This window comes from Coffea eugenioides, chromosome 2 (assembly GCF_003713205.1).
Source record: "Coffea eugenioides isolate CCC68of chromosome 2, Ceug_1.0, whole genome shotgun sequence".
NCBI classification, from domain to species: domain Eukaryota; kingdom Viridiplantae; phylum Streptophyta; class Magnoliopsida; order Gentianales; family Rubiaceae; genus Coffea; species Coffea eugenioides.
In genome coordinates, this window is record NC_040036.1 from 22669102 (window position 1) to 22679103 (window position 10002).

The window sequence follows — 10002 nt, forward strand, 5'->3', positions numbered from 1 at the left end:
CTCCGCCGCAAAGAAAGTCCGACATGAGACTCCGGCCGTTTAACTTCAAAAACCTCCCGCCTCTCCTAAAACCGCCAAAACCCCAATACTCCTCCTCCACCGCCACTCCCCGCCATTTCTCCACCGAACCTCAGAACCCTCCACCACCAACACCACCTCTGCAGTTTTCGGAAGACCACAAACACACTATACCCCAAATAGTCTCCCTCCTTCAAACCACCAGCCCGGATGAGTGGCCCACCAACACCCACCTCCACCACCTCCTCCTCTCCGCCTCCCCCCATTCCCTCCTCAAAATCACCCGCCAATTGGGTTCCTTGCAAAAATCCCTCCAATTTTTCGACTACCTCAAGAACGACTACCCTTCTGATTCCTCACCCACTTCCCCACCGGCACCTCTTGGCATTTCACCTCTTTCCTTCGCATTTCAAGCTGTCCTGGAGCACGCTGTGCGCGAGGAGGACCCAAAATCACCTGCTAAGCTCCTCGAATTGTTCAACTTCTCGAAAGAACAAAATGTCCCTCTTTCACTCAACTCTGCAACCCTTCTGATTAAGCTCTTCGGACGAGCTAAAATGTGCGATGAATCCGTGACCGTGTTTAGCGAACTCCGCCCAGATTTAAGAAACATCCACGTGGTTAATTTGCTGTTAGATTCGTTGCTGAAATCAGGTCGCATAGATGATGCGTTGAAGATGGTCGACAAAATGCTTAAGTCGCAGTTAAACGTTCAGCCTAATGACACTACTATGGATACGGTGTTGTCAGCATTTTTTACTAGAAATTGGAGTGGGAGAAATGTGAGGGAGGAAGAGATTATTGGCATTGTTTCCGGGTTTGGGGTGCACGGTATCTTTCCCGATAGCGTGTGGTTAACTCAATTGGTATCCAAGTTCTGCAGGAGTGGGAAGTGTGACAAAGCTTGGGAGCTTTTACATATGGTAATGAGATTAGGTGGCGAGCTAAATGCCGCTCCTTACAATGCTCTTTTGACAGGATTGGGTAAGGAGAATGATTTCCGGAGGATGAATTTGCTTATGATTGAGATGAAGGAGAAGGATATTTCACCTGATGTTAAGACATTTGGAATCTTGATTAATCATTTGTGCAAGTGTCATAGAGTGGATGAGGCGTTGGAGACATTTAAGAAGATGAGGGGTGGGAATGAGGGTGACGAAGTTTGTGTGGTGCCTGACGTTGTTGTGTGTAATACTATAATTCATGGGCTGTGCAAGGTGGGGAGACAAGAAGAAGGGCTGAAGTTTATGGGAAACATGAAGTTGGAGCATGGATGCATGCCTAATACTGTTACGTACAATAGCATAATTGATGGATTCTGCAAAGCTGGTGAGATTGAGAGAGCATTTGAGCTTTTTGACAGGATGAAGAAGGATGGGGTAGAGCCGAATGTGATCACGCTCAACACCTTGGTAGATGGAATGTGCAAATGTGAGCGAGTTGGTAGCGCACTCGAGTTTTTTGATAAAATGCAAGAAAAGGGTTTGAAGGGCAATTCTACGACTTGCAGTATCTTGATTACTGCCTTTTGCCGTTCCAACAACATTGATAAGGCAATGGCATTGTTTGACCAGATGTCGCAAAGTGGCTGCCCTTCAGATGCAATTGTGTACTACAGCTTAATATCAGGCCTTACCCGAGCTGGAAGACTGGATGATGCTAGTTCTTTTGTGTCAAAATTGAAAAAAGCTGGGTTCTGCTTGGATATCATCACTTATAATGTTCTAATTGGCGGATATTGTAGGAAGAATAAATTTGAACAAGCATATGAGATATTTAAAGATATGGAACATGCTGGAGTGAAGCCTGATCGTGTGACATACAACACACTGGTTTCATATTTTTGTGACAAAGGGGATTTTGAAACTGCACATAGATTGCTGAAGAAGATGATGCAATATCGTTTTCTGCCCAATGTTGTGACTTATGGAGCACTGATCCATGCATATTGCAAGGCGGGTCACCTTGATGAAGCGATGAAAATTTTCAAGGAAATGAATTCTTCTTTAAAGGTATCAGCCAATAATGTTATATATAATACTCTAATAGACGCTCTATGCAAGAGTGACAAGGTAGACGTTGCACTTTCTTTAATGGACGATATGAAGGAGAAGGGGGTCAGAGCAAATACCACAACATACAATGCCATACTTAAAGGCCTTCGAGAGAGGAATTGGTTGGAGAAAGCATTCAAACTTATGGATGAAATGACAGAGAAGGCCTGTAATCCTGACTATGTTACCATGGAAATCCTTTTGGAATGGCTTTCTGCAGTTGGTCAAACAGAAAAGTTACGACGCTTTGTACAAGGATACGAGGTTTCTGCTTCAGTCCCTTAGATCTTAGCATACCTGTGGAAGAATATGATTCCTACTCGAATTTGCTATTCTGCAGCAACGGGAGAATCAGCAGTTTGCTCAAGTTGTTGGGCAGATGTGAAGGCTCCGATGCTGTATTATTTTCTTCAAACTTTGGCTATCGAGATTGTATCACTATGACTGAGTTATTGGATATTTTGGCCAATTAAAATGCACTTGACTGATTTTGTCTGTCCATGCTGTCTTGCAAACTGGGATTAGATACATAATTACCCGGATACATTCACTTTGTTATTTTTGTTTGGCTGAAGTCAGCAATTTTAATCTCAAACACGTGGAAATAAAAGTTTCCTTGACTGCTCTGATCGAGGACATCGTAGTTGAGCATTTGTAATTGTTATTATTCATCATAATTTTGATCTGCTATCACGCCTCATCTCTCATGTTGAGGGCATACAAGTTTGACTTGGCATCTGAATTGTTGAAGGCTTTGTTGTTTTCTGGTTTTGGGGGATAAATCTCAGAAATGCTCCTGAATTAGCATCCTAGCTTTGTAACCATGGATGAACTATGAAGCTTGAAATTTGTTCATTGGACTTGTCTATACGCTAGTGCAAGTGCAACAGGTTCAACTTCAAAAGTTGGCTGCAATAAATCGTGTCAGGAAGTTAATTCAAAACAGGGTTCAGGAATCTTTATAAGAATGTTGATTTTGCCAACTAAATTAGCAGCAGGTAGACTGTTTGATGCTGCTTCAAATTCTATCTTTTACTGTGATATGATATTACCACATGGAAATTGGAATCTGATCTATCTCGAGCAAAAGAACTGGAGGAATACATGTTAATTGTCATATTGGAAGGAACTTTAATCTTAGCAGTGTATGTGTATAATGTAAAGCTAATATAGATACACTTGAACGTTGCACTTGTACACTTGCAGGGGCTGGACTGCACTGGTAAACGGTAATCCTTGGACAAAGATCAGATGATTCCATGACCAAGTGCGTTGTCAGAGATTAGAGAATTTTCTTACAGGCTTGAGCAGGACAGCCATGAAGCCAATTGGTTAATGGCCTAATGCTACCAGCTGCACCACACATCTTCAGCAGAGGCTATGCTATCATTATTGGTGTTACCAAACTAACCAAAATTGACTTTGGGACAATGGTTATCACCATTGCTAGTGCGCTGACCCCAACTTCATCCCCACCCTTTGACCATGTCCCCGTTGTCAGTTCCCACGAATAAAAGAACCCAAAAACTCCTATGGAATCTGAGGAGGAGGAATTCTCAACTCTGGTTCATTACTTGAGCCCAATATAACCATTCCCCATCATGTGGTGGCGAGGTCCCAAATGCTTCCGAGGAAAGGGAAAGAAATTTAACAACACAATAACCAGTAACTTATCGGCCAAAATTCTGGGCAATAAATCAGTAAGCATCCCATCTATATATCAAGTTGTTTACAAATGCAGTTACGCAAATACCAACTGCAAGAAACGCATCGTCTTTGGCACGTCTGTGAACTGATCAGTGCCATTTTATGTGCAAACTATGATCAACTAACATTAAATTTGAGATCATCACAATAATTAAAATCAATTAATTCACTGAACCCATTTTTGTAGTACAACGTTACTATCACACAATACTCCTATGGAATCAGCTACTTTTTTTCCTCTACAAGACTCGGTTACTATAAAGGAAGAATTTTACATTACCTTACAAGGAAAAAATATTTCCCAAAAAAAAAGAAAAAACAGAGAGAGAGAAAAAGAAAGAAAGAGATATTTATTCTACTACTACAAACTACAGTACTAACATTGTGGTCTCAAGATTCTCTTTACTTTCTCTTAACAGACAAAAAGATACTCTGCTGCCTGCTACAAATCAAAGGAAAAGTGAGCGAGAAGAAAAGCATCTCGCTTCTTATGCTCTTTGTCAGGAGTCAATGCTCCGGCGAAGTCAACAACCGCCGGCGGCTGTGCCTGTGGTACTGTTGGCATTATTTGCCAGCCAAGGCAGCTGCTGCATGCTCTGCGGAAAGTGATCAGAGGAGAAATTATCTGTTACAGCTGATTTTCCGGCAAATTCTTCCAGCCCTTCAAAGAAATCGTCATCCATAGCCATCTCGAAGCCGCTGACATCATCTTCTTCATCTTCAAGAATCTCCTCTTTGCTTGTTTCTAGTTCCAGCTTTTCTGGCGCCGGAGAGAGGCTGGCAGACGGTGAAACCGGTGGTGAACTAGACGGTTTACTGGGGTCACCGGAACTGGTGGATTGTGGGGTTGCTGGCTTGTTACGAGTGCTACCGGCTAGGGAGTTCCTGTGAGTTGGCATAGGGTGGTTGTGTTCGCCTGTGTAGGTGACAATGTATATTCCCGGGTCGGATCTGTTTCGCTCCACCTGTTTCCGGGCCAAACAGCCCTTTGAGGTGCTACATCTGTAGTAACCTCTGCAATTTGACAAAAAACCACCCACAACAAAGAAATCAGCAAATAGGCCCATAGTATTGCATAGATTTCCTCCAGAAAACAGGGCAATAAATTCGGAAATGTTAAGATTAATGCATTTTGTAAGCAAAACGTTCCTCGTAGATTACTACAGATACAAGTGATGCGAAAAGTGGAGTATCCCAAGTTTAAAAACTAAACATCTTTTTCTTTTTGGTAATAGAAAAAGGAAAGAGGAATACTTGCTTGGAATAAACCTTGAAGAGTTCTCTGAGTCTCTGACCACGAGTTTTTTATTTTTATTTTTTTCAATAAAACATGAAAAGTTGAGATTGCACAGCATAGAACAAGAGGAGACAACCACCTTGGATATGGGGAGCCTTTGATGGGTTTTTGCCCATATTTTCTCCAAGACCACATGTCAGAAGATGAAGCTTCGGCTGGCACTTGACAGACTCTCTTCAACTGGTTCTTCCTGTGAAAAAATCCACCAAAATTACTCCGTATCAATAAAAATGCAGTCTTTTTTTTTCCCCAAATGGGGTCTGCCAAAGATTCGAGAATTCCGTTAGAACAAACTTTAAGGCTGCAAATTTTACCTTCTTTTGGACCTGTGGTTGGATGCACTCGAAGAACCATTAGCACCACTACTTCTAGAGCTAGCACCAATAGGTAGCAAAGTACTACTATGCTTTGGTTGATATATTTGTTGCTGTTGTTGTTGTAGCTGTTTTTTGGGCTGCTGGTGCTGCTGCTGAGGTGGCTGTTGAGACAGATCTTGTAATCCTCCAAGAACAGAAAGTGGGGATATGGGGATGCTTTGTGGAGAAAGGGGTGGTGATGATTTGGGGAAGAATGGTTTGTACAAATCATGCAAGTCTTGATCAACAACAGCGCTAATACTACTTTGACTTCTTGGCTCAAAAAACAGATCTTGAAAACAAAGGAAGTTTCCATCTTGATGCGGTTCAAATCCACCTAAAGGGCGAAAACTGTTGCCTGTGCATGTAGCTGTGGTGGTGGAGCTGCCAGAAGTGGTGGTGGTTGTGGCGGTGCAGCCTCTGACCACCGCCTGCAGATCCCAGTCATCTGCCATTCTCCGCTTCTTAATCCTAAGAGGGACAAAGGAACAGAGAGAAAGACTTGGTTGAAGAAAGAGACAAAACAAGGCGCTGACTTTTGGCGGTGGAGAGAGAGAAGAGAGAGGGAAGGGGAAAAAGGATAATGGGAGGGTGAGGGGGTGGGATTGATGGGAAACAATTTATTTATAGGGAGAGAGAAAGTGAATTGACAGAGAGAGAGGGGAATTTATGGGGTTTGGGTTGGCATTATCAAAGGACAGTGGCCTTCTTTCTTATCTTTTTGTTAGATTATTAATCCATCTTTGTTTTTGAGCTTGAGACGATGGTTTTATGGGAATCTGATGATATTGGGAGGGTGGTGTGGGTTGACTTGTATAAATGTCAAAGGGGGTAGGGCTTATTCCCCCTACTTGATCTACAAAGACAAAGTCCACACGGTGGTGGGTGGGTAGAGTGGTGGCAGTGTGTGTTGTGTGTGTTCTTGAGTTTCCGCACATCGTGACTCGTGACTTGTGAGCAAGTCTCATTGGACACTTACCGACAAAAAGAAAGGTGGCTTTCTGGTATGGGATGCCCCTCCCTAAGCTAAGATGATGGTAAGGGACGTGTGCTTACTCAGTCCTCATGCGCGTGCTGACAATTTTTTATTATATGATTCTCATTTTTTGTTACAATAATTAAGGATAAAATGGCGCACGTACTTTCTTTTTTTTTTTTTACTGACAGAAAAAACAAAGCGTTCGTTTGAACGGTGTGCACTTGAAAAGTTTGTGTAAAATAACTTATTGTAAAATTTTTACAAAAACATTTGCGTATTTGAGTATTTGAAAAATATTTGAAAACTTTTCTATTTTTTATCTTTTATTTTTTTTATTTCTTTCATTTCTTCTTTTTCCTCTGTTTCTACTAAGCCTTGCGTAGCAGTGGTAACACTAGATTTCGGCAACGGTGCTGCCATCGACCGCCATATGTCTGGTCAGCAAAATTAATCACAATTACATTCATACTTGATTTTCTGCATGTATTATGTTTTCAATGTTAGTTTTTGCAGAAAATAAATGAAAAGTAATGAAAAATAGAAATAGCCAAGTCTCTTTCTCCTACCCTTTGCTGTCCCACCGGTGGCCATTCCTTCCCTTCAGCTCTTTTTTTTTTCCCTTCTTCCTCTATTTCTCTTTATCCTCCCTCCCCCCTCATTCTCTTTTTCTCTCTTCTTCTCAAGTTTTTAGAAAGATTTTGCTGTCCACCCGCTTGATGTCCGCCATTGTTCAAACGACAAGGAGGAAATAATAAAAAGAACAAAGAAATATGCTAAAAATGACAAAAACAAAAGCACAATTTTGAGAAAGAAAAGGCAAAAGGAGGGGGAAAAAAAAGGATCCCAAGCGATGTAGTTTGGGTGGGCTGCACTGCAGGTCAACCCATTGATGACTAATACTTTGTGAGGAACGTATGCAACCTAATGCGTTCTCAACATCATGGCATGCGATTCCCTTTGGTTTTCACGACGAAAAACTTATATAACATTTTTTTTTTTCCATTTGTCTCATCAAAGACGGTACTAGTATAAATTAATGTAATATGCTCTTTTCCCTCATCAAGCAGTATTTCCAAAGCTGACGAATTGATTTTGCTTCTACTTTTAGGTAATTATACTTATCTAATGCTCTAAAACAAGTCCCTTTTTTAATGTTCACCATCATGAATCAAGGCAAGACATGCCCTTAAAACCGAAATCACTTACAAAGTTCATATACATCCTCACTAATATTAATCTTCATATTAACAGATTTTCTACTAATATAATTTTTATATTGACAACATAACTCGAACACAGGATCTTTATTTAAAAAGTGACCGAACTTATTAATTGAGCCAATTTACGTTCGTCTATCATAAATCAGATAGATGGCACAACCATTGTCAAATGTCCTCTACTAAATCTTCTCTTCTTTTTTTTTTTTTGTCAATCTTTAACTCTTACACCGTTCCTATTCTCATTTGTCTAGGAAAAGGTCCAATTAGGTTAAAGAAAGTGATTCCCATCTTTCGAATAGAATAACGCACTACTGCACATCCTTTGTTGCAGGTGCAAAGATTTGAACCTGTGATCATGTATACAACAATTCAAAATAATAATTTATGGTATATGAGATAGTACTTTTAAAGAATTTGGGAGTTGCCTCCCACTAATTGTCACAGGTGTGGCTCTCCAAATCCAAACAGATGTGTAATGCACCCGTCTGGTTCGATAATGGTTCAGTTCCCGTCGGTTCCCACATAGGTCAAGTAGGATTCCCCTAGAATAGAAGTAGGTGTAGGATAAACAAATATCGAGTGTCGAGAAAAAAAAGATAGTACTTTTAAAGTACTAATCATTCTCCAATAACATTTTCAATTTCCTTTCCAAAACTTGCGGCTACCTTTGACATATTTACATTTACCCGAATAATGTTATTAGTTAGGATATGCGATACTAATGAATTTGTTTGAAACTTTGAATAGTAATATTTGGGAAAAATATATATATATTTTTTTATTTTCTATGCATCACATAAAGACATTATAGTAAATAATATATCAAATTATATATTTTTCCAAATAACCTTGATCCAATATATCTCTACAAATAGAAAATAGAATAGGTGACGAGCTGGGCTATGCGGGTAATACCTCCGGACGCACCGACGCAGGCACAATGGGAGTAGGAGGGATAACAAATAATTGGGGTTGACTTTGGACCTTTGAAGTTTGAAAATTTCTATGGAGTTTGTACGCGCTGGAGGAAGGATTTTTGTGGGGGCGCCGTGGGAGCGCGTGAGATTGAGGCTGGAGAGAGTTCATGAGATAAGAGTGAGGTGGCATGACAACTTGCAGATCATGTGGACCCCCTCTGCTTTTGTTCGGGTTAATAAAACGAGTGAAGAAAGTTCACAGTAACGCGTGCGCTGTAATATTAAATGCCATCTTTCTGGTACCTGTAGAAGAAGTACAACTTCCTTTGGCCTCCCATCTCCGCTCTTTCCTTTTTATTTTTACCTTCTCCTCTCTCTCTCTCTCTCTTCTTTTTTTACTGGACCGCATCCTATGCCTACGGATCGATCCCAATGGATCAAATTTGATGGAACAGAGATGGTAACGGTTGTCGTCGGCTTTAACAGTGCAAGAGTTCTTCCTTTTTTTTTTTTTCTGAAAACGATAACTGTTGTATAACCTAATCTATTCTGTTGTATAATTCGGAGGGGACTGAACCACCATCGGACCAAACAGGTGCACAACACACCCGCCTGAATTTTTTTGAAACAAACCACTTAAATGTGGTATTTTGGTGGGATCCTTGCCTCCCACCCCACCAAACTAGGTGGTGGCCACCAGCCTTTGGGCTGGTGGTTGTGCAAGAGTTCTTCAATGACTTCTAACTCGTTGCGATTCATTTGTATATTTTCATAATAAAATTATTACAACAACGTTTAGATTAGATAGAGTATTATTTGAAAAAATCATTGTAATATTTTTTTTGACGTGATATATATGAGATAAAAAATTAATTAAAAATATAAAAATATGAATTAAAAAATATGATTATGATACAAGCAAAATATTATGTGAAATAATTCAGCAATCCAAACACACTCTACTCCAAGTATTGTTCATGTGAACTCGTACATGTTTGTTGTATCATGATTATGCATTGTTCTCTTATCTTTACGATTTAAATTTTTTTACTTGGTGGGCAAAATTTAGACCATATATCTTCCGGAACTTTTGTCATTGGAATCGTCTGCGTCGTTGGCCCCAAGCTTGACACCGATGTCCGCATGCTCATACATTCACACTACTGTATCTTTCGGTGAAATAAGGAGAGGCATCGTGTTATTACCTTTTATCCATGTTTTAAAAAAAAAAAGGAGAGGTATCGTGTTCCTCCGGAAAAGTATTTACTTACCTGTTGTTGGCTGCAAGCTCCCTACTTTTGAAAGGGAAATTTGGATCGTCTGCATATGGAACGTCTCATTACGTGACAAACACAAAAATAACGGAATTGGAGTGTGCAAGGATGTTTATATATTCTTGTTGGTCATGAGTTTTTCTTGAAGCGAAATGGAGAAGCACCATGAGTTGAAGTCCA

General features: G+C 40.3%; 2 protein-coding genes across 2 annotated transcripts; one reads left to right on the forward strand and one right to left on the reverse strand.

The window, feature by feature from the left end:
- Positions 1–13: 13 nt before the first annotated feature.
- LOC113762695 (pentatricopeptide repeat-containing protein At3g61520, mitochondrial-like) lies at positions 14–2801 on the forward strand. Its single transcript, XM_027306252.1, has one exon. The coding sequence runs from the start codon at positions 24–26 to the stop codon at positions 2355–2357; it is 2334 nt and encodes a 777-aa protein (XP_027162053.1). The 5' UTR covers positions 14–23; the 3' UTR covers positions 2358–2801.
- A 1116-nt stretch (positions 2802–3917) lies between these two features.
- On the reverse strand, positions 3918–6008 carry LOC113762579 (WRKY transcription factor 22). The gene is made up of 3 exons (XM_027306089.1): positions 5391–6008; positions 5156–5266; positions 3918–4793 (listed from the first exon to the last, which is right to left on the reverse strand). Exons 1-3 carry the CDS (start codon positions 5885–5887, stop codon positions 4304–4306), a joined length of 1098 nt encoding a protein of 365 aa, XP_027161890.1. The 5' UTR covers positions 5888–6008; the 3' UTR covers positions 3918–4303.
- Positions 6009–10002: the final 3994 nt, after the last annotated feature.

Excerpts from the sequence above, each read along its gene's own strand:
- LOC113762579 (XM_027306089.1), bottom strand. The coding sequence starts at position 5,887 with ATGGCAGATGACTGGGATCTGCAGGCGGTGGTCAGAGGCTGCACCGCC. Across the intron at positions 5,267-5,390 it reads AACCACAGGTCCAAAAGAAG|GAAGAACCAGTTGAAGAGAG; the intron begins GTAAAATTTGCA and ends ATTTTTTCACAG. Across the intron at positions 4,794-5,155 it reads AAAGGCTCCCCATATCCAAG|AGGTTACTACAGATGTAGCA; the intron begins GTGGTTGTCTCC and ends GTCAAATTGCAG.
- LOC113762695 (XM_027306252.1), top strand. The coding sequence starts at position 24 with ATGAGACTCCGGCCGTTTAACTTCAAAAACCTCCCGCCTCTCCTAAAA.